The sequence below is a fragment of the Lycorma delicatula genome, chromosome 4 (assembly GCF_047948215.1).
Source record: "Lycorma delicatula isolate Av1 chromosome 4, ASM4794821v1, whole genome shotgun sequence".
Taxonomy (NCBI): domain Eukaryota; kingdom Metazoa; phylum Arthropoda; class Insecta; order Hemiptera; family Fulgoridae; genus Lycorma; species Lycorma delicatula.
In genome coordinates this window covers 141,600,230-141,626,152 of record NC_134458.1, presented here as the reverse complement: position 1 = coordinate 141,626,152, position 25,923 = coordinate 141,600,230, and the positions used below count along the sequence as shown (strand labels likewise).

At 29.3% G+C, this 25,923-nt stretch overlaps 1 protein-coding gene across 1 annotated transcript in view; it reads right to left on the bottom strand.

Annotated features, from left to right (window-relative positions):
* The window catches only part of ana3 (rotatin homolog anastral spindle 3), a 109,021-nt gene that overhangs the window by 10,304 nt on the left and 72,794 nt on the right, over nt 1–25,923 (bottom strand). Inside the window, exons 22-28 of the mRNA XM_075361805.1 lie at nt 22,823–22,910; nt 21,430–21,541; nt 19,865–20,006; nt 16,972–17,141; nt 10,161–10,379; nt 5,007–5,233; nt 2,918–3,122 (exon numbers count right to left, since the gene is read on the bottom strand). Of these exons, the coding sequence (XP_075217920.1) occupies nt 2,918–3,122; nt 5,007–5,233; nt 10,161–10,379; nt 16,972–17,141; nt 19,865–20,006; nt 21,430–21,541; nt 22,823–22,910 (1,163 nt within the window). The remainder of the gene's footprint in view (nt 1–2,917; nt 3,123–5,006; nt 5,234–10,160; nt 10,380–16,971; nt 17,142–19,864; nt 20,007–21,429; nt 21,542–22,822; nt 22,911–25,923) is intronic.

The following is a 25,923-nucleotide window of genomic DNA, read 5'->3' as shown; positions in this document are numbered from 1 at the left end:
GTCAATTCTATTAAATACAGATAAAAAGATGTTATAAAAAGATACAGTATAAATACTAAAAAAATGAGGAATAATATAAAATGTAAATTTATAAAGGTTTTTTGTAGTTAATTAAGAAAAAAACAAATCTGTAACTTACATATAGAGTATATAAATTTTGGTTATTCTGTAATTCCATGTAACAACTGCTTATATTTTTTTGAAGTAAATTTTTTATAGTGTTCCAAGACATCATTTTCCACTTTATAAAAATCATGGAACTGCTCTGGTCTTCCTCCATATAATTCCAAATTTTTTCGTAGAACTAATAGCACATCCAGTTATTTCTTTTAACAATGGTGCTTACAGATGAACTTCCTGTTTCTTCAGCCTCATTCTCTTCCAGCCCTTCATTCATAATCTCTGACAAAATTTCATCATCAGTAACAGGAGCACAACTGAAATGTCCTTGTTAATAAAGATCCACTGATTAATTTTGTCATCCACATCTTCAATTGAACTTATCGGCACCATGTCATTGGATTCAATAAAACCAGCTTTTTTAAAGCAGTTTTAAATGGTTTCAATTTCTAATTCATTCCAAGCTTTGCATAACATATGAGTAGCACCTAGAAGTGTAATATTTTTCACTATATCATTTGCAATCTTCTCACGTCTGGCTTTATCTATCACTTGAATTATCATTTTCTATATCAAACTTTCAGGGTTTTTATAATTCCCTGTTCTATGGGCTGTATTAAATCTGTTGTATTCTATGGTAAAAAAAATAATTCTACGGGTTTTAAATCATAACTTGCTAATGTATGAGTTGTCTAAAATTAAAGCTATTTTTCTTTTCGTACCGATTAATTTTTCATTCTACTTAACCAAAACCTGAGAAAACAAATCAGACATCATCTACACATTTTTGTTTGAATTGCAGATTACAAGCAAGAAAACACCAAGGAAACATCTAGGATTTTTTGATTTACCTATAACTAGGAGTTCTTTTTATCACTTCCACTAATGTTGCAAGTGAGAACTGTTACGTGGTCTTTTTACATTTTACCACCTTTGTTACCAATTTTTTAAAAAATAATGAAAGATCAGGAAGTGCTCTGTAATACAACCCTATTTCATCACAATTGTAGATATCAACAGGTTTGAAGTTTTTTAAAATTTCAAGAATGCAGTTCTTACACCAGTTGTCTGCAGGAGATTGATCAGCATCTTATTTTTCACAAAATGATTTCTTGTAAACAAAATTGTTTCTCTTTCCAATGAGAGAGCCAACCACATCAAATCATGATCACCAAATCGTTTGGCCTTTACCATTAAGATTTCACAACTGATACGGGCATTTAATGTTCTTACCTTAGTGAACCACTTGAACCACTTTAATAAAGCGTGTTCAATATTTTCATTCTTACCATCAAATTTCCTCCTTCTGTTCATGTTATCATTTAGAAAGACTGTAGTCTCTAATCCTTTGCGGCTTTTAATGATATGAAAAAGTGAAGTCTGAGAAAATCCCAGTGCCGTAGCTTCTTGCTGACTACATTTAGAAGTTTATCATATTAATACTTGTAATTTTTCATATAAATTTTCAATCCTAAGGTTTATGAGACATGGGTTCAAAATTCACTAAAATTTCAATACAGTACACAAAAAATAAACAAACAGACAAAATCACAAATGATCACAGTGAAACAATAATATGTATCACTAAACATTAACAATAGTTGAGGCACACGCATAAGAAAACTAAAAGATTTAAACATACGAATTGAACTGTAAACGCAGAGTAAAACGATGAAACGCACTGAAAGACGAATAGCCTGAAGTGTACTGCACTGCATGTATGCATATTTAGTCTACCATCTTTTACCAATGCAAGTCTGGAGCAGACTTGATAAGCTGGTTTTATTACAGTGTAAAGGGACTTCCTGACCACATAGTTCATGTACGTCACATTGCTTATGGCTTAATTTATTAAGGGAGTGAGGGGATACCACAAAAAAGCCAATTTTGATTACCTTCAGAGGCATTATAAAGAAACCTTTATTAAACCAAATTTGTTACTTGCAATATATATATATATATATATATATAAAATAATTCAAACAATTTTTTTCAAAAAATCAATCCCCATCTTTTACAACTAGAATATATGTTATTTTATTCTTCTGCTCCATCTCCCTTCAGTTAAAATACTTTTCAAAAATTTTTTGAAAGTTCATACTTCATATATAAAGCAAGAAATAACAATAACTTTTTAAATTACAGACCCTGGACCTAAAATGCAGAAACTATTTTGAAAATTTTCTTTTTCTTAAAGGGGGTGTTAGATTTAAAGAAAACTTTACTTAACCAAATTTGTTAAGCTTAACCTATATATGAATATTTTTCTTAAAATTTTTTCGCAACCTCTAAAAAACATATATATATTGTTTTTTCACTCTAATACTTTTAATTTTTATTATTAATAACTGGGAAAGTCATGCAAAACTTAGCACCAGCTTTTCTTGATTTACTCTTTAATTGTAATTATTAGCTTCTTGTTAATTCTATTAGCTACTTTTAAAAAAAAAAGTTTTTAACACAAATGCTGTATTTTTTATTCATCCACACATTGATCCATTTGCTTCAGATACATGAAAATGATTGCAACATGCTTGTACGCTGTTATAACTTGTTTGTCCTTTCACATGTATTAAAAAAAGTTACAAAATACAAAAGTGAATATTATTTTAATAATACTAATTAAAATCTGGTCAAATGAAAAAAAAAAAAAAAAAATTATTTTATAGCATATATAAATAGTAATATATATAAAACAATATATCATGCCAAATATTTAAAAATATATTAAAACTAACATATTAATTTAGCAGTGAACATATTAAAAAGACAAAAATAAAAATTTAATTAAACTTGCCAAGAGGATTATCAGCAGTGAATGTGATTAACGTCTGTAAGGCAATTAAAAATATTTGAATATCAGCAAGGCACCAGACCCATAACTTATGTAAAGTATCAGCAAAACCTGCATTAGCAGCTGATACCTTAACATCTGGGCAACCGAATAAGAAATTACATGACAAACCAAGGTAAAGTGATAATTCTGCAAGCAATGGATTGCCCTGAAAAAAAGAAAGACTGATCTGTGAAATTTATTTAGTAAAGATCCATTCATCTAAACAAATGTAAACTGAGACTAGCTCAGATACCAGTACATACATGAAATCATTTAAAATATTCATTACTATAATATTTCAATCAAAATCTGCTAATCTAGAGCACATCTGATTCATAAGTCAGATATTAGACTATTAGTTAATTTAATGTATCTCTATTTAACTACAAACTACATATTTTTCTAGATAAATATAAATTCAATACAGTTTTAACTGCAATTTAATTTTTTTATTACAATAAAAAATTATTTAAAAATTTTTTTTAATTTACATTACATAAAGTTGTACATATTAAAGAAAAGTGAAGTATTTACAACAAAATATATCTATGATCATATCAAAGAGAGTGTGTTAAATTAAAACATCTAAATTTCACCGAATTATATCCTTGATGCTTATTTTCCTGATTTATTTCTACTCATTGCAGTGTGCGATAATAGCATAATAGGAATTCAAAATTAATATCTGTTAGCATCTTCATTCTTTTCTGATGAAACATCTTTTTATAAATTTATCTTTTCCATGTTTAATAATTAATTTTTGTAATAAAAAAAAATTGTTGAAGACTTTTTAATAAATCCCAATAAAGTGATCAAAATGGTGTGGGCTTCCCAGTTTCCAACTGGGAGGTCTCTCAGGTGGTGGATTGGAGGAAATATGTCTTAGGAAATAAAATACATTTAGTGGAACAAAATTAACTCTTTTATCCTATAAAAAGATTATTAAATTTGGAGGTTAGTAGCCAGGGCTTTATGTAGCTATAGCATCAAGGAGTAATTAAATACAAGATATGTATTTTGTATTATTTAACATCCAGAGATGGTAAATTGTACATCTAAAATGGCAACAATTTTTTTTTTAAAAGCAATGTGAATTTGCTTCACAAAGGAGAGCATGCATTTTAGTGACAAGTGAAACTCACTGACATTGTGTAGGGTTCATATGAATAAAAAATATCTATCTGCATTTGCTAAATAAGTGAATGAGTTATGAAGAGAGATGATCAGATGAAACATGCTAAGGTTATGCCACTGCTATGAAATGCAGTGGAAAGAGAAGAAGACATTTAAGAGACAGGATCATAAGCAACCAACCCCATCAAACCACATGAATTTAGAAGACAAAGTAATTCAAATAAATCCCCAAATTATTTGCTTGGCTTCAATGGGCATCTACCAAAAACCTACATAAAACTTACATTTTACTTTGGGAGTCCCTACTGGAAGAAGTAAGACAAACAATCTTACCCAAAGTTACACCAGGTAGATAGAGTTCATCCATCCTTCCTACAATCCCTTGGGAGATCGGGTTACCTTAACTCAGAATGTATCAGCACATTAGTTAGTGATCAATGAATATATATAAACTAACATAAATATATGCTGCAACAAACTGTTTTTATTTAAAATACTAAAGAACTGCTTAAGACAATCCTCACATTTCCTGAAAGAAAATTCTCTCAACCCAAAAACTGTGTGGTGCTACAAACATATCAGACTAAACTACATAAATCAATCAGCTACATTCCTATGTTGAATAGATCTAGTGAAAATTATGCCAAATTTCACATAACATATTTAGGAAGGATGGTTCAAGGATAAGCAAAAAAGGATAATGAAACAAATATGCTCTACCCACAGGAGTAATGAATATCAAGACAAACCCATCTAAAGGAATGCTTCAATGCCACCTTCAGGTATCATCTTAGTCTAAATTTAAAAAAAAAAGATAGAATATTATCTCTTATTGATTTTTTATTGAATCACTATCTTATTTTTTTTAAAAATCATTTCTAAATTAATTCATTAAAAAATAATATTTTATACTTACTTTTCTTAATCGAGAAGTATCACCAGTTTCAATTGCTATTGTTACCAACACATTTCTCAATCGGTAAATTAATAACTGTAACAAGCCCATTCTTAAAGCAGTTTCAGAAGCTTCTTTTGAACGACCCAATAAAGAAGTTAAAGCTTCAATTAATGGTTTTTTCCTCTTTGTTAAAATACTTTTATCCCATAATAATATTAATTTTTCACAGACTTGTTTTGAATTTTCTATTTAAACAAAACAAAAAGGTAGATTTGAATAAATAGCAAGATTAATTATTTTAGTATTTGAAATTCAAGCTGGATCACACAGATAAGGTCTAAAATCTATGGAAAATAATTTATGAAATAATTGGAAAAACTGAATTACTGAATGACCAATTGAAAAGAACTGTAACACAGCATAACATAGGAGAGAGAGCTCCAGTTTTCAATCAGAATCATTCTTCTTTTTCCTGTTTAGCCTCCGGTAATTACCGTTCAGATATTACTTCAGAGGTAAATGAAGTGTAGTCTTGTACAGTCTCAGTTCAACCATTCTTGAGATGTGTGGTTAATTGAAACCCAACCACCAGAGAACACCGGTTTCCACGATCTAGTATACAAATTCATATAAAAATAATTGACTTACTAGGACTTGAATGCTGGAACTCTCGACATCCAAATCAGCTGATTTGGGAAGACGCATTCACCACTAGACCAACCCAATGGGTTTCTCTATCATTCTAACAGTACTATACTACACTTCTACTTTTCATTCATTCTTCTAATACAAGCATCACAGCTATACAAAGTTTATTATAACTTTTTTCAATTTATGGACAATTCAAATTTACTTTATACGGCATTATTAATTTATTTTCAGTAATCATGAGGGAATTTATTTACCTAAATCCACAGTAATGGCTGATTTGAATCATTCAGAGAATTACTGTGTTGCTCCTGAAGGTTACTAATGTAACCTTCTGTAATTATGACGTGTAGTTCAAAAGTCAGGGCCAATCGGTAACAAAATAAGCACAGTTGAAAAAATAAAAAATTTAATAATGGTTTCAAATACTTACATATTTATTTTATTTTTCTATATAATCATCATTTCTTTCCAAACCTTTTGACATCGTGAAATAAGCTTCTTCACTCATTGCATAAAATTCCACTGCTTGGGATTGTAGCCACTTCTGCACAAAAAATTTTGAACTCTTCACCTTCCTCAAATTGTTGAGATGCAAGCCAGTTTCTCAGGTGTAGGAAGAGATGGTAGTCACTGGGTGCGAGATCAGGTCAGTTTTGAATAGCACAACACAGTTTATTAAGTGCTTCACAATAGATTTGTGATGTGATGGATGTTTCACGTTCCATAAAATTAATCAAAAACACACCCTTTGGTCCCAGAATACAGTTGCCCTGATTTTCCCTCAAGACTGGGCTTGTTTAAATTTTTAATTTTGTTAAACTGGAATGACGCAACTGCATGAATCGTTTTTGGTTGACTCAGCACTGATGTATGAAATTCACATTACCAGTGATGATATGGGAAAAACATTTGTCTCCCTTGAGGTTACAGCAGTTGAGAAAACCACTTGCAGATGTTATTCTGTGATCTTTGTAAGCAATTGTCAACATTTTTGGCTCCATTGTGCACACAGTTTACACTTGCCTGAAGTGTCAGTCATGATTCTCATTAATGCTGTCTATGAAATTTCTGTAAGTTCTAGAGAAAGATTGCTAATCTTAAAGCGACAATTTTCTCTCACTTTTGCTTTCATGTATTAAATGAGATTGTCAGTCCAGATACTAAGCCTGTCACTTCTCAGTTTGTCATGAACATTTGAACAACTTCCTTAAACTCATGACACCATTGTCTCACTTTTCCTCACTCATTGCACTGGGTCCATATTCACACAATTGATAATGGTAATTTTCTGCAGCATTATGTCCTCTTTCACTGATCGAACTTAACAACTGGCAGGATTCGCTATTACCGCACTCATTTTAACACACTATCTTGCAAAGGCAAACAAGGACTGATGCCAATATGGCAGTTACACGTCCAACAGACCACTTAAAGCTACTGTGCATGTGCTGACCAATCAGTGGTGCCAATAGTTATTTATAAATCATTGGCCTTTACTTCTGAACCATGCCTCATATTACATGAATGGCCATCCACATTCAAAACTGAGGAAGAAATGTTCAGTGCAAAATAGGGTGATCAACTCAAAATGGCTACCATTGGGATCTCAGTAGTTATAAGTTTTATGAGAAACTTTAAATGGGGAACCTTCTGTAGATTTTCCCTACATTAAAAATACAATGATAAAGGAGAAATCTTTACCTTTTTTCCAACACAGCGGCCAACTTCATTATTTCAAATGGAAACCTGATGCTTTTATTGCTTTTTTAGGTAGAAAATATTATTTTACAACATTTCTATTCTTGGGTATTTTTCTTTAAATGCAGTCATTACAAAGCTACAGGCTGACAATAGTAAAATCAAATACAGCAGCCAACTTCATTATGTGAAATGGAACCTCATGTTTTTAATACTTTTTTGGGTAGAAAATATTATTTTATGGCATTTTTATTCTTGAATACTTTCTCTAAACAGAGCTTCAATCTGACAATTGTAAACTTACAAAAACAATTAATACAACTCTAATGGTAAATAATTGTCAGCTGTTTTTTTATTGTTGAACAATTTTTAAAATTTAACTGTACAACTTCATGGGATCCTGCAAAAGTACTCTCATGGAAAAATTAAGGTGCATGCTGGTTATAAAATGGTTAAGTGGATTGTATAATAAATTGACAAAGTTTGAATGTAACTAAAAATTATGACATCTTTATTGTATTAGACTGACACTGATTGTAATTGAATACTGGTCCAATAAAAGAGAACTTGTGATAAAGCATAATCGACCGACATCATGTCCACTTCACAAACCCAACTGAGCAAGCAACACACATGAACAAGGGAGTGGGAGAACTTCCCACTATACCATACACACAGACATGCATGCAAACACAGAAAAATATCCAACATGCCTCCCACCTTGAAGGAACACCTTCAAAAATAAGATTAATAATAATATAAACAGCCTATACAATTAATTACACAAATGTCAAAAATATACAAGACTACATACACATTTTAAATATATAAAATTAAAAAAAACAAAGTAAGACATAGCCATAATACACAAGAAAATCATAATGTAACAATGAACTTATTGTTTTGGTAATGGACATATTTTTGAAATTGGTCTTTTTAATGTTCCAGTTGAAGTTTTAAGTATCACCGCATGCACTTTTTCATCATTTCCAGGATGTAAATTGATGACACAAGCCATTTCCATTGGAGTGGAGAGGGTTGTTCTCTTTGATGACGACCAAATCATTTTCTTGCAGATCTGGAGTAGAGTTTTTCCATTTTGATCGTTGCTGAAGACTGTTCAACAAGAACAGAAGTGCTGCACTTGTTGCTGAATCTGTTGCCAGTGATTAAGTTTATTAAAGGGAAAGGGTTGTAAATTTGGTTGTGGAAGGCTGCTAAAGATATCACATGTTAGGAAATGTGCTAGTGTTAGAGGAAGAAGATGGAAGGGTCTTCCAATATTGGAGTTACGGGTCAGGAATTTACACATGCCTTGATTTAAATCAGTAGACTGGTAAACTCTACTACTGTCAAACTGTTAGTACCGATTACTCTTTTCATGTGACTCTTAACAAGTTTGACTGATGATTCCCAGAGTCCGCCAAAGTGTGGAGCACTGGGAGGTTGAGAGTGCCATTGAATACCTTCAATGGATGAAACTTCTGCAAAACTTAATTGAAAATTTCCAGTTCTGAATAATTCCATTAGCTGAATCAGCTCTCTTTTGGCCCTGACAAAATTTGTTCCGCTGTCTGAATATATTTCAGTAAGTTTGCCTCTTCTTGCGATGATGCGTTTCAGCAATGAGATAAAAGAATCTGATGATAAATCTTTAGCCAGCTGTAAACGAAAGGCTTTAGTGCTGAAACAAACAAATAATGATATGTAACACTTCTGAGCTATGAATCCACATTTTCTGGATAATTTTACCCAAACTGGTCTGCAATAATCAATCCCAGTGCTTACAAATGGTCTAAGACTTGGATTTACATCTGATGGGTAAGTTTCCCATTATCTGGGTGATCCCCTTGTGATTTGCTTTGAAACGTTTTACAAACTAAGTTTTTTCGTCCAGTAGACCAATATTTTTGTCTCATCATGTTCAGTAGTGATTGTGGTCCAATATGGAGATTTATGACATGGATGTGTTGGGTTATCAGATCAGTCAAGATGTGATTCTTTGGTAAAATGATAGGGGTTCCTTTGGTCAGAATGAAGGCTGGAATTCTGTAAATGACCTCCAGACTCAGTATATAATTATCAATGAGATATGGATTTAATGATTTTAGTTGACTATTGTTTTGAATTGGTTTCAAGGATTTGAGATCACTGATTTCCTTGGAGAAGGCATAATGTTGTAGTAATTTCAATATCTTAGTTTCTGCCTTATTCAATTCTTGTATAGAGAGTGGACCCTTGATATGAGTGTTGTGGTTTTGACAACTGTTGATAAAACGTGAACAATATACAATTACTCTAGTTGCCTTCATAAAAGTTGAAAATTTACTGAAAATTGTATTATCTGTCACAGTAGAATGAGAAGAAACTTCAAATCCTTGTTCAGGAATTTCGTTGGATATGTTTCCAGGAACATCCCAGTGTGTGTTGCCTTCCATCAAACACTTTGGGCTGTGCCAATACAATTTGTTATCAACAAATTGATGACGTAATAACCCCCTTGATAAGAAGTCAGCTGGATTTTCATCCAAAGCGATGTAGTTCCATGATTGATGTTGGAGTTGTCCTGAATTTTAATATTCTTAAAATTTCCTTAATATTCTTTACTAGATGGTTTATTTTAATAGAATTTATACATATAATGTTAGTGTTATGTAATTTTGTCTGTAGATGTATTTTTTAATTTGTTGTACATCTTATGTATTCCACTAATAAAAAATTAGCAACATAAAAAAGTGTTTTTGTTTGTTATTGAAAGACTTCATATAATATATTCTGATATTTTAAAAATCAAAGAAAATAATAATAGTATAATTAACAAACCTATATTGAAGAATGAACATATAACAGCTACAGACATCATAGCTTGTTGCTGTAGATGAGGATTGGTATTTTCATCTAAACAGTAGCATATTGTCTCAACAGCAAAATCAGGAAATACAATATTATCACAGTTTTCTAAATCATGTGATATAACTGACAACAGTATTAATACGTTTCCCCACAACTTATCTCTTATAAGTAAAGATGACTTATCAGTGCCTAGAAAATAAATTGCATAAATAAATGTCAGTAAGAGTTTGTAGAAAAAATAACAAGCATGAGTATAATAAAACTAATGATACCTATTATCCTATCATCTATAATGCTCCATTAATGATTGCAATACTGGACCAAAAATACAATTACTGGTATTTTGTATTTTTTTAAATGTTATACCAGAATACCGGTGGTGTTAATACAAATATTAGGAATTTTTGAAAAAAGTAACAATAACATAGTTGTTTCTTTGTCATATTTATTAGTTTTATACAAAAAATGAATAAACTACAAAAATATAAACAATCTTGTTATGAACAAATATAAAATAATCAAATATTATTAATAAGAGCAATGAAATAGTAATTTATAACATTAGAAACAAAAAATATAATATTAAAAATAAACCATTACAGTATTACAATACAATAAAGGAACAAAACATTTAGTATTATTATTAAGAAGAGTAAATATCACATACAAATCTTGTTGTGTAGTCTATTGTACAATGTCTATTAGCAGAAAAAAACAATTAATTTATTAACTGCATATTTTTTAAATATGATAGTAAAAACATAATGCATCTATTGAACTGTCATTAAGCCTGGTTGAAAATACTCTTTCTGTATCCGGGCTGGTTGGTGGTACTGTTAATAATGAGTGATATATATATATATACTTCTTCTAAATATTTGCCTCAAAGTCCTTCATCTTCTAACAACTTAGTCTCTTGTCTGACAGTTTGGATAATCTTTTTTTGTATTACTTTTGTATCATTGTTTGTGGACATTTTTTTTATTTATAGCTAATTGTAATTTCTTCTTCAAAGACAATTCTTTTCTGATAGTAACATCAACATCATCTTCAATGAATTCCTCTGGATAGGTCTGTATTTGCTTTCCATAAATTTACAACAAACTTAATTAAACAAACAATTACAACAAACTTTCTTGTGGAAATTTACGACACACTTAATTAAATTTGACCCTGCTAGCTTCTTTTCTTTCTTTCCATTTTATTTTTAAAGTTGTTATAATTATGTACATATCTTAAAATATTTTTCAGTTCACTATGCCGTTCCTCCATGCGAATTTTCAATGCAAAGTATAATTCCTCATATAGTGGTGTGTCCCCTGATCTTTAAGTGATTGCAACATAAAATTTATTGTTATATTCACAGTTAAGTTGGAATCCTTCTGACATAATGCCTCCAAAGACAGCTTTATTGGAAGCAGAGCTGATGCATTTTTAGGTATTAAATTGAATTCACTATCAGAAAAATTAATTTGTAAATTTAAGTCAATTAATGCTTTCTGAATTGGATTTTTTTATTTAAAAAATTATTCCATCATTAAAAGATATTTACTTTATTATATCATTAAGAGATATGTGTTTTCTGCTATCAATGTAAACGTGGTGGAACAGTTTGCTGTTCCAGCATGTTTTAGAATCTAACATCAGCATAAGGTCTTTTTTCATTTCAGTAAGTATATATTTTTGCAAAATGGCATTTTTAGTAGGGAAACAGTTAAATATTTTAACTTTTAAAATTTTCTTATTTATAGGAAGCAATCCTCGGTAAGTTAGTATTTTATCCTGGTTGCCATTATTTTCTTCATATCTAAATAAGGTACTTTCAACAAGCGTATTATTATTATTTTCTTCACTGTCACTCTCTTCGAATTCAGAATCAGAAGTTTCTAAATCCAGAGTATTTTGCTTCTTCTGCTCTTGATTTTGTTGATGTAGCACACTGATTACTCCAAGTTGAATTCGATGAGCATAGCATAATTGCTGATTTGTATCAATCAACTTCCCAACTTTTTTCATCACTGTTGTTCCATCAGTAGTTATGCAGACAATATCTTCTTTCAGGGATAATCCATGTTCCTCCAATTTCCAGTTAACTACTTGTACAAATTTTATAGCTGGCATACTTCCTGAGACATGAGTGAGTCCTACATACCAAATTTTCTTTTCTGAGTGAATATTTATATTTAAATAATGTCTATTTCGTAGACTTGTACATTCATCAAATGTGGGACTAAATTTTGTAATTTAATTTTAATTCTGTTAATTCTTTTTTCAGAGAATTGCGAACACTGTTACTGTAGTTTATAATAGTTCTTATAGTATTAACAGATTCTGGTATATTTTTGAAACCTCTTGCAATTAATGACTTTCCAATTCAATTGAATTACAAAACACTCTGAATGGTAAACCATCTAATGCTGTCACTCCAGATAAAACTTCATCAAAACAGTAATTTTTTCTACGAGTATTAAAAAATCTATAATGTGATGTCTTTGGTTTAGTAATATCATTTTTAGGTGAGTTAGAATTTGTCTTGAATTCTTTTCTTTTCAATAAATTAATGTTGTTGTGTTTTTAAATGTGTATGTAGTCTACATGTACTTCCTTCAAAAACTTTAATAATCCCTGAACATGTTTTGCATCTTGCCAGCATATTTTTTCATCATATAAATAGTAAAACAAAGCCGAAGTATTATCGGCAGATTTTTTTATGTTCTTTGAAGTCATTATTATTCATTATGGATATATAAAACTCAAAACATATACATTGCAAATATAAATATTTTGAACAATGAAGCATAATACAAAATGTGTACTTATTTGTGAAAAAGGAACTCACCAATTTAAAAAATATCTAAATGTTTTAACATTTAAAACAATATGCACAATTTCACTATGAGAACATTAAATGTGAGGTTAGGTTTTATACATGTTCATACTTGACTTTGACGACATTACGCAGACACAAGGAGATCGGAATGAAAGTGAGACAGCAAATGATTAATATTGGTATGCCACATTGATGATAAAAAATATGTATTTCAAATAATGGTAATGCCCAATAAGTTATATTAAACCCTTTAATAAAAAAAATTATTTATAGCTAATACTGAAAATACCAATATTTTACCTTAGCAATAGCAGTTTCATAAAAATTGCAAAATAGCACGAAATATTGGTATTTGGTGTACTGGCATTGAAATCACTATGCTCCAACCACTTTTTTCTACAAAGGCCTTGCCCCTATATTTAGGAAATCTTAATGAAAAGAAATTACACTATTTTCTACAGCAGGATTTGTAATTATTTAGAATTTTTAGTCTGTTAAGGTAAATTAAGGGAATCAGTGAGAATCCAAAGATCACTGTCAACATGTGTTTTTCTGTGGCAGGCAGGATGAAATGTGTCAGGTTCTACAAGATTAAACTGCTATAAATTTTGACACTTCAAGTCAATCATACTGAGAGATAGGTTTTATACATTCAGAAATCTGCTTCCAATAAGGTAATTTTTCTAATCAAGTCCCCCAAAGTCACCAAAAGAAAAAAAGAAAATTCCCTTCTAAATAATTTTAATGCATCACTAATAGGCTGAAATAAACCAAGAATACCAACTTCATTAGGACCCCTACGAAACTGAATGTATACCTTCGCTCAAATAAAATAAACAAAGCAACACCCAAAAGAATAAACACAAATATAAAAATTACTAAAAAAAAACCATCTACTAACTAAAAAAAATACATTAAATTCTATATTTAAAGCACTTAAATTTGTCAAATTAGTAAATAAATTATTGTATTACTAAAAACACTGTTTTGTAAAAGTTCAATGCTCGGTGTTTGTAGTGTGGGAAGTGAAAAAGAGGCAGCTGGTTCTGAAGTACACAAAAAACCATATAATTGTTCAATGTTTATAAACAATTTAATCTCATTTCGTAAAGTTATAACTTATACGACAATAATTTAGGAATTTCAGTTGTCCCTAAATTATAGATTAAAGAGAAATCATTTTATTGATAAATAATTTGTATATTTTCATAGTTTATTGAACTTTATTTTTATTGAATACTAAATGACATTTAGCATATTTACAAAGATGCTATGCTTACTGAAATATATATAAAATTTAAATATATATTAAAAAAGAAATAAATTTGGTTACTGGAAGTAAGTCTCTCAAGGGTATATCAGATAATAAATCTTTTACTCTATTAGGCAAAAAGTAAATGTACAAATTCATCTTGCTTGACTTCCAGAGAAAGTAATATTAATTGGATGCAAATGGCTAAAGTTAACGATAACATTAGTACTCAAATTCAATTCATGTAAAGTAACTAAATCTTTACTGTTTTGAATGTAGTTAAAAGTATTCAATACTTCTCTTATTATTATTACTCTATAACAACCTCAAGACAAGAATTTTGAATACTTTAAATTAAATTTATTATTTTCATAAGCCAATCATTTCAAATTTTACAGTAGCGAGAAAATTAATCTTAACACAGGTAATTTTTTGTTTATTTCTATGTTGTGGCTACACTGCTTGACCACACCCATTCTTTAATTTGTTTGTATAATGTGAGGTTATTTAGCAATCTTCACGTTATAAATAGTGTTTTGTGAAAGTTTATTTCATTTTTTATTACAAAATCAAATTTTTGTATTTTTTGTTCTGTGTGTCTTGAATATGTAATAATGGACATAAAGAAAAAATTGTTTCTCTTTCTGAGCATATCAGTATGACAAGACAAATAGCTACTGAGTGTGGTGTTGGAGTAGACACAGTGAATGCTATTGTAAAACAAATTAAACTGGTTCCTTCTCACCTCAAAGGCAAATGTGGCCATAAAAGAAAAACTACACATGGGATTGGTCATTACTGAGAAAAGAGTTAACATGATCAAAAATTATCTGCTGTGAATTTAAATTGAGAATGCCAGTGGAACAGATTTACGTATGACAACTGTTAAATACAGACTTCTTGCAGCTTGACAGAAAGATTGTTGGCTAGTTAAAATGCAACTTTTAACACCAGCAGTGTGCAAAAAAAAGGTTCTTGTGGGTAAAAGCACATGGTAAATGGATGAAAAAAGACTGGAAAAATGTTGTTTTCTGACAATTCAAGATTTTTATGTTCAGGGGCAAAGAGTTGCATACGTTAGAAAATCATCAGATGAAAATACATTGCTGGCTTATATCCAACAGTCAGTTATACATCCCCAGAAAAGAATTTTTTGGGGTTGTTTACATTTGAAGGCAGTACATCCAGTAGATGGTAAGCTGAAAAGTGATGGATATATCAAAATTCTGAAGGAAAGGGTTGTGATACAACTTCAAAATAAATTTCCTACAAGGCAACAAAGTGTTCCAACAAGATTTAGTGCTAAGCCAAATTGCTAAAAAAAAAGAAAATTTTGAAGAACAAAACATTAAACTGCTCCTGTGGTTATGTAATTCACCAGAACTATCCTAATTGAAAATCTATCAGCAATAATCAACAAGCAACTGTCAAAAATGAATTGTACCACAAAAACTGACTCCATTAAAGCAATGGTTTCATGATGAAATAAAAAAAAATATATGTAGTACACTTGTTGAATCGATGCCAAATTGTGTTCATAAAGTGATTTAGTAATAAATATTAATTATTAGATATTCACGAATTGTAGCTGTATGATTTTTTTTTTCTAAATTAAGTTACATTTTACTAAGTAACATCTTTGTTTGGATTAAATTGCAAGTTATTGTATTTGTTTGTTACTTATTTTCACTGCTGTTTTTTATAGTGAACTTTGTTTTTGGATGTGAGTTATTTAAAGTTTTCACTATTGATTTTTATGATTCTAGAAAAGAAAACATATCAATTTTATAAATCATCTAAATCCCTTTTGAAAAAATACGTACAGTAATAAAGATATAATTAATGTACAAGTACAATGTGAACATGATAATTAGATTACAGAAATAATAAATTTAATTTATATTTAAAAATATATTCAAGTATCATATTGTAACACCAAAGAATAATTAATTTTATTTCAAAACAGATGTAGCCAACACCTCTAAAATTTTGTTTGCATTAATAAAAGATCCTTCATAAAAAATTCTGTTCTGGTGAAGAAGTCTCTGTAAACTTTTAAAAGAGTTCATAAAACAGTAAGCGATAAAAGTTATTAACAAATTTAAAATTATTAATATTCTCTGCTGCTAGGGTGCAATTTGTTAAACTATTTAACTCTAAAATTATTGATTTTGAAGCTGAATCATTTTTTTTTACAATTATTTTACTTTTATTTACAAGTACATTCATATATATAAAAAAAAAAATTATATTGACTTCTACAAACAATAATTCCATTAAAAATAATGATGAAATAATATAGTATATTTTGATTAACATGCTTTAGCAATAAAAAAATGTATTACAGAAGATATTTCTACTAAATGACAGAGAATTTAAATAATAGAACTTTTTACTGTTATCAGCAAGCTTTTTTACTTTATGTTTATTTATCTTGTGAAGAAGTGGAAAGTATAACAGAAAGTAATTAAGCCATATCAATCAAAATAGTTTTCCCCTAGATTCAAGTTGACAAGACAAAACAACAATACTTATATATAACACCCTTATCTAACAGTAAGATTAATTCCACTGGTACAAAACTATAATAAAAAGCAATCTAAGAAATAAATCTGAATCTTAAAAAAAAAACAAAAAAAAAAAACATATATGCATTAATATGTAAATTACTGCAAATATTTATCTCAAAATTCATTTACCATAATTATTGTGGTTAAGAAGTTTTACTAATATTATGATTAAATCAGGTGGTATATTAGTGGGATTTATAATACTAATACAACTATGCAACAATGTGCAAACTGAAGAATACATGTTACAAACTTCCAAAGATATATGTTTCTTAATAACATTCATTTTCAGCATACATCTGCAACAAGAGAAAGAACTTTAATAAATCAAGTAAATATTAGAAAAAATGATTTTTTTAAAGAAATTGATTAGTAGCTTATAAGTTTGTTATTTTAATTAATTATTTTAAGCGGTCAATTTTACTATTTGTTTTAAATATAAAGCATGCTTCTATAATTCTACATGTATAAATTTATTTTTAAAAATTCAGTATCAGAACGTAATAAAAAAAATTAAGTACAACAAAATACATTAAAATTAACTCCAGTAAATCAACGAAGACCAAAGAAATTGTAGAAGCTTTCATTCACAGTTGGAAAATTCTGCTAGGTGATGTTTTGTTCATTAAATACATCTTGCGACATATTGTGTAAAAATTGTAAACATTTCAACTGAAATTCTAATAGCTCAGGAATTGAAATAATTTTAACATGTAATTTTTGATGAACAGATTCTATGTAAAATGAATAGACAATGATTTTATAAAAGAAATCTTAATAGATCTGATAAAGCATATTACAAATGTGATTCATAACAAACAAGATTTAAATTACTGGACAGATTAAAAAGTTCTTAAATGTACATGAGCAAAATGATGTGTGAAAAGTATGCCAAACTCTAGTCGGGAACCAAACTTAAAACTAGTTGTAATTAGAAGCTGGAAAAGAAATCATTACACAAAGTGCAATTTCATTACAAGGAATCATTAGGACAAATTTTTAAAAATTCACACAGGTTAACTATTACCTCTAAATATGAATATAATTGTCAACATTTTCTATTAATTAGCTGTAGTGTTTATGGAGCAAGTCTGAATGTTCAACAAAATGGATCAACAACTCACAAAATTTTCAAAACTGGCAATACTCTTTAATCGTCGATACCTTTCTGATAGGTTTTTTAAATGCTAAGAGTTTGCCGCATGAAAAGAACATGAACACTACCCATATGACTTTGATGAACTGAAGAAAAGATCCATGAAGAAAATTAATTTCCATTGATTCTATCTATTGTAGGATGATATAAATGATTTTTTTAATGAGTCAGTCAGTCTGTCTATGTATTCCTTGAATCACTTACACCATCTCATGTAAATGCTGCACCTGTAAAGAGTATTCATGATGATAACGAATTTTCTATTAATCATCAACCATCAACAATAATTTAATTGTCGACTATCATCATCGTCTTCTTCATGATGTTGAACAGGTTGTGGATGATATGGATACAACAAACGTTCATTATGTAATGTCTGCTCAATTATGGAGTTTGGAAACATGTACATAATTTTTGAGTACCAGTAGTTAGATTTTGTAGTATCTATGGAAAAACATGTTAAAGATAATTTTTTCCTGTTCTGATATTAGAGTTTTTTCCATAATTGCCTATGATTATTTATAAATACCTGCCCATTAGGAATATTTTGATTGCCAAATCACCAACGAAATTCCCCAACTTGCGTAACAGTACTATTCAATAATCATAAATGAAATGAATAAATGCACATTACTCTTTTTTTTAAATTATAAGACATTATTTTCTTTTTCTGTACCTGTCCTATTATTGTCAATAGTTTTGGGAAAAAAGGAACTACTTAATTTACAAAAAAATCACTAAGTTGATTAAATATTTTCTTGCTCATTCAATTTTATAATGAAGTTAACTTATCAATAAAAACCAATACAAAATTATTACATGATCTTATCAATCACTACTATAACAACGTATTACATGATCTTATCAATCACTACTATAACAACGATTAAAAATAATAGTCACAGTGAAATAATCTATTCATACTAGGGGAATGAATTACAGCACTCACAGTGGAAAAATAATGCTTAACTAAATCATATATAAAATCAATTACTATAGACAAATATTCAACATACCTTCTCTGTATTGTTTTTATCAAAAATACAACTTTTTAAAAAGAAATTTCTTCAGAATTAAATACTTATAAGATTTCTAACAAAATTAAAAAAAATGTCTGCAATTTTTACAAAAAGTATTCAATGTGTAACACTGGAAGTCAGTTTTTTTAAAATTCTTTGTAAAATTACATCTAAAAAGGATAGATTTTGCCATATATATTGCATCCATGTTAAGTCCTGTACCAGATTTGTTTTACTTTTGAGGCCAGAAAACAGGGGAAATTCTTAACTTGGTATAACTTTGAAAATAAAGTTTTTCTAGACCTACTAACATAAAGTTTTTACATTATTTTTAATGGATATTATAATTTTAGTAGAATTCTACTGTAACACTCTGCATTTACCTTCAAAATGCAAATATAATAATATATAACACATTTTGCATATTGTTAATTATTACAATCAGCAATCAAGAGCAGTATGCGGCAACAGATGCACTCAATGACCCATCTTGCAAATGTCCCAACCTATGGAATATAATGAGCCTTGAGGAGGTTCAGCAGCATGTTGTAGGTTCCATATCCTTCTGTATCATGAATGCATTTGTAAAACAGTTTGGTTAAGTTTTGGTTAATTTATCAATAAATTATATTCAGTCTGTCTCATACTACTATCATAGCTGCTTAAAGGTTGGTCATATTTGTTTGATCGCACAGTTATTATTACTTAACAGTTTTTTATTGCACACTTCTTTTATTATATGGTTTTATTATCCTGTTTCTGCACATCAAATTAACAGTTTTGTCTCCATTTAAATTCTCACTTTTTTAATATGAAATAGTAAATAGAAGTAAGCCAACAGAATTACCTAATAAACGATATTATAAGATTTTTCTTTTTAATCTCCTCAGCAACTTCAACAGGATATACAGCTAACAAAGTTGTAATGAAGCTAGAAATTGCTTTGATAAAGTTAGGCGTAGTGGGTAAAACTTCACTGTCATTATCTTCTGCAAAAAAACAAAAAGTTCAATGAAACTGAAAAATCAATTTGCATGAAAAGCATTATCCTAAAATTTATAAACATACTATATAAAAGTGAAATACCAGTCGCTCTCAATCTAATAATAATATCTTTTGAAACTGGTGGCTCAGGGAAATTATAATTTTGTAGGGAATCAAACTTACTCGTATTTCTTAATAACCCACTAAAACATTTTTTAATATTCTTTCCCTTAATATGGTACAAGTAGGAGTTGACTGATTGACAGAATAGTAACTAATTGACCAATCTCCTACATGGTAAAAAGTCTAAATATGAAAGTTTAAATTGGGCATTTGATCTATTATTGAGTTATCTTTTATTCAAACAGTAGAAAATCTAATTATAAACTTGGAAAAATTAAAATATCATAACACTATATATTTAAATCAAACCACAATCATACCTACACTTAATCTTAAAAGAAAAAGTGTAATGTAAACACTATTTTTGAGCTTTTGAAGCCTGAATCCCTGAACTAATGAAATAGAAGATATATTTCACTGGAAGATATAGAACTAAGAAGATATAGATATTTCACTAACCTTTGTTGATGTATGGATTCTCCTAAAGATTATTGTAATGTAACATCAATATCATTAATACCAAATTATTATTGGAAACTTTAGGAATAACATTAAAATTGATTCTGAAAAGTAGGCTGTGTCTAATAGTAAATGATTTTGTTTCAATGGCATTGTGGCAAAGATCATGTTTATCAGCCCAATTAATAATACAATTTACTTCTTTATAATCTCTGTAATAGTCTGATCTAAGGGTAAATTACAAAATAAATAATTGAAATCACCAGCATCAGAGGGCAGATGGAAATAAACACCATAAATGTCTCTTGAATCCAGGAACTTTTAGTGTAAATATAAATGTTACATAACTTACATACATGTGTGAATGATACCAAGTAATAGATATGACTGATAAATGAGATATACAAAAATGATTTCAATTTCCCTTGCAAATGCATATTTAGTCTCACTATAGGCTAATTGATAATTCTCTAAATTAGTTTAATACAAAAATTTGTAATCCAATTTTGCACAGGAGTTTTATAAAAAGAACTTGGCACATGCTAATAAATCATTTTACAAAATTCAATGCCTAGAGGTTAAAGATAGATAGTGAAATAACAATAGACTGAACAATGCTAATAATTCCAAAGTTTCTAAACAGATAAAAAAAACTAAAATTAATCATAATTTGGTTATATTATACTAGTAGAAAACTAATAATAAATCTTAAAATATCAAAAGTTATTCAAGACTTACAAATAATAAAAGTTACACAGAAGGTAATTTAAAAGCTAAAGTAAAGAAATATTTAAGATTTTTACAAGGTTAGATAAGATACCAACAAGAAACAATAAAATAAAATACCTGGTAAAATAAATCTATTTTTATTCCAGACAATTTTTTCAAACACCAAGCGATCCAAGATTCTTTTCAATTGTGAAAACAAACTGTTTTCAAGAATTGTAGATAAGAAGATCTAAAAAAAACAGAAAGAAAAAATGAATCTAAATATTTATGTTTTCATAAAAATATTTATTTAAAAACCTGAAAACTAAATTTACAATAAAAATAAAATTGATGTCAACAACAGTGATGAAGACAACAGCACAAAATATTTTTTAGATAATGTAACTTTCAACTTTAAGTAGTAAACTGACATGGAAAATCACATCAAAAGTAAATTATCAACTGGGCTACTTCTATTATAAAATCTGTAGTTTTTAATTTATTAATAAAATATAATTTTATCCAAACAAAAAAAAAGTAATAAAAACTTGCTAGTCGTAACTTGGACACTTATAACTGTTTTAAAGGCAGTGTAAGTTTTTTTTATATAGTTCACAGTTGAGTGAATAATGGAACACATTTAGAAGTGAACCAAAAGTATTAATATTTTGCGTGGAAATAGGTGCTGCGTGTGAGTCCTTAATCATAAATACACAAAAGAGTAGGTACAAATTGATTTTTAATCACATTTATCTCTATTTCATATATACTTTTTCTAAAATATTATTTCTGAAGTTCTAAGGTGCAACATTTTGTATTTCATATATGCATATCATCTTATGATATGAAAATAAATAAAATCATTTAAAATAACATTTAACATCTCATTTATTATACAATATTTCAATGCAGATAACATTCATCATTACGATAACAAAGTAAGGGAATCATTTTACTTTTTTTTAAAAAGAAATCAATAGTAATAAGGAATACCAAGCAATAAACTCACACTAACAATGAATGAACTATATTTATTTATGTAAATTCATTAAATTAGCAGAAATTAACAATTCAAAATTACTTGTAGGAAAGTGAATAATTGTGATTCTTATTATTTCCTAAACTAAGCAGTGACAATCTAAATTAATTAAAAAGATAATTTAATCTTCTGGTATAAATTCTTAGAATATATACTATATAACTGTTCACAAAGCTATGATGACTTAATTTTGTTATCTAAAATAGAGCTACGTTTAAAAAACCTAGAATGAAACCACATATTACAACTTCAAATTAATAAGGTTACATATATATACATATATATATATATATATCTGCAACAACAATATATATGAACAATGGAGTAACCACAGTGCTTGGTTAATTGTCAACTGATCCAAAGGGGTAACTAGCAAGATTTGTAGCTTAGTGATATGCTATTTTTCTATTTTTATAGTTTCATACTCTTACTCTTATTTACAGATAATGTTTTTAATTGTTATTAAGAATAATTTATATAATTTTGTATTACCTCCTGTTTATTATGACAAATAATATTTGTACAAACAACAGCAGCTTGTTCTCGTACAATGCTAGCTTCATCATGATCTGATATAATACTGAAAAAAATATGCACTAAGTTAAAAATCAATATTTTTGAGTACAAAGCAGGTTTAAAAATAGACTATATACAAAATTACTTTCACAATTTAGTTTGTAACTAACTTTTATATTATTTATTCTTTTACATTGTCATTAATTTAGGTTTTAGATAATGCAAAGAGATTTGTCATACAACTTTATTATAATGATAGAAACTATAATTTTAAAGAATTCAGTAACAAAGTCAATAAAAAAGAGATTATGATACTCTATGCCAAGACAGAATACTATTAATGAAAAATCCAGTAATTTATAATGATAAATAGGAATAGGTAGATGTGCTTTTATAGGTAATAAAAATACTCTAGTGGGATTGTTTTGTTAGGATAATACCACAAATTTTGGCATACTATATTGACGGGAAAATAATGAGAAATCAGAAGGCAGCATCATATAGTAGAATATATACAGGGTCATCGAAAAAGGTTGCAGCAATTTAAAAAACTATATCTCAGATATTACTTGAGATAATCAGTCGAGTATTTTTTTTAAAATTTACCAACTCAAAAGTTTTTTTTACATACCTTAGAATGTTTCAATATGAGCTCTGTTGATAATTTAACAAATATCCAGCCAATAATCGACTTCTGCCCACGTCCACTAGCAGAAGCGGACATGTGAAAGTGACTTTCCATGTTGGTGGTTATGTCAACCAGCATAATTGTAGGATATAGTGATCTCAGCAAACCCAATAAAATTATTGAGTATGTCAGAGATTCCCCATGCTGAGGTCAGCATGTTCCCTCAACCGGGAAAATAAAATGCACTTCATTTATTCCAGGAAACAGTGAATCGAGTAGCTTTACACCACAATTCTAAGCGGGTTATGTGTTTTAAAACAGCCTCTCGCTAGTAGCTGAAGTTCTAGATGTTACATAAATTGCGAAATTGTCAACAAATAAATAACACAAGATGGGATCTCACACACAGTTTGTTATATTATTTATGGCTATGACAAATAAGGTAATGCTTAGGACACTTCCCTGTTTTCAAGTGTATAACTTCCAGATATTGTAGTTCCAACTCGAACTTGAAAGAACCGAGTACTAAGGAAACTCCAGATAAATGCAAGGAGATTTCCCTTATACCCCATTTAAGCAGTTTATATAGGATTCCTCTTCTCCAAGCTGTATCATATGCCTATCAAAAAAGTATATAACAAAAAAAAATGTTTTGTATGCATATCAAAAAATATTGCAACAAGGTGTTGGTGAAGTAGGTAGGCGTTTTGAATAACAGATTCAAGAACAACTACATGATCAATAGCTTATTTACCTTGGTGGAAACCGCATTGTTCGGGGGCAATTAGGGCGTTTCTCTGAAGGTACCACACTAAACGACAATTTATCATACATTACATCAACTCGCATAGAGTACTGGTCAAGGATACAGGGGACGATAACTGGAAGGGCATGATTATTCTTTACCACGTTTCAGTACAGGGATGACCAATGCATCTGATTAGTAATCTGGAAACACCTGGTCAGAGAATATTTTATTGTAAATAAACAAAAGATGTAATGTGCTATTCGGCAAGTGAGATAGCATACTGAAACTAATATTATCATTTCCAGCGGAAGTGTCACGGAAATTTTTCAATGCATACCTTAGCTAATCAAGAGAAATGGGAATGCTTAACTTGTTTCGCAAATCTTCCATAATAAAAGGCACACTCTCTACCTGCAACTTACACCTCATAAACTCAGGACAATAGGATTATGTTAGTGAAACTGATCCAAACAAGCAACCAAACGTGTTTGTCACATCAAATTACACAGTGCTGAGGATGCCATTGGTTACTAGTCCAATCGATGGGGAAAACTGTCCTGATCCATACATGACCCGTATCTTTCTCCAAACAACCGACAATGGAGTTGTCCGAGAAATGGTATCGACATAGTTTTGCCATTATTTCTGCTTAGCACACTGAAACACTTGACGGCATACCCTTGCATTGTGGTAGGTGCAAAGCATTTATGTTGTAGGCCTATGACTGAAATTAAGCAAAGCCCTGCGACAATCCCTTAATACCCTCATGCATTCTTTGTTCTACCAAGGAACAGAAGGCTGTCTAAGTTTTCCAGATGTTAAAGGAATATATTTACTTGAATTATCAGGTATCAGGTGTGCAAGCATGGAAAGTTGGTGGATCACGCCACCTCTTACATCATATTGGCTAAACGATTTTTTGTACCTGATCCAGTCTGCTTTCCACCACCCAAGTCTGGTTTTTGCAACCACCCATCTGCGTAGCTGACTATGAGGCAGATCACTACCACTGACCGAGATAATAAATGGTCTGTGATCGTCAAGACGTTACAATGGATAATTGTTAAGACAACAAATCACCGCTGCTATTGCCACAGTTACGCCTACGATGATCCAGTGGACCTTGGCAGAAGTCGATTATCAGCTGGATGTTTGCAGAGCAACCAACAGAGCTCATATTGAAACATTCTAAGAAATGTAAAAAACTTTTTGAGTTGGTGAATTAAAAAAAAAAAATACTAGTTTGATTATCACTAGTGGTTTCTGAGATACAATTTTTTTAAATTACTGCAACCTTTTTTGATGACCTTGTATATATATATATATATAAACTGGTGAATGAATACATAAAAATAATTACTTGAAAAAATAGCAATGCAAATAAGTGAAAAGAATAAAATGAATACAATGTAGCACAAAATAAAATAGAAACTTTGAAGGAGGTTCAAAATGTTTGAGTAAGTATAATAAACGGAATTGGAGAAATCCAGATTTATTTAATTAACATTATTAAAAAAACATCAGTTAAGCAATTTTATTACTGTAAAAATTGATTTGATTTTATTACAGTGGATTGCAAAGAAAACCATTTATACAGTTAGGTAATTTATTAAAGCAGTAAAATAGTTTAGAAGTATAAGAAGACCTTTAAGTACAGGATGAAGTGTTTTGATATTAATTCAGAGTTCTCTTGTTTATTTT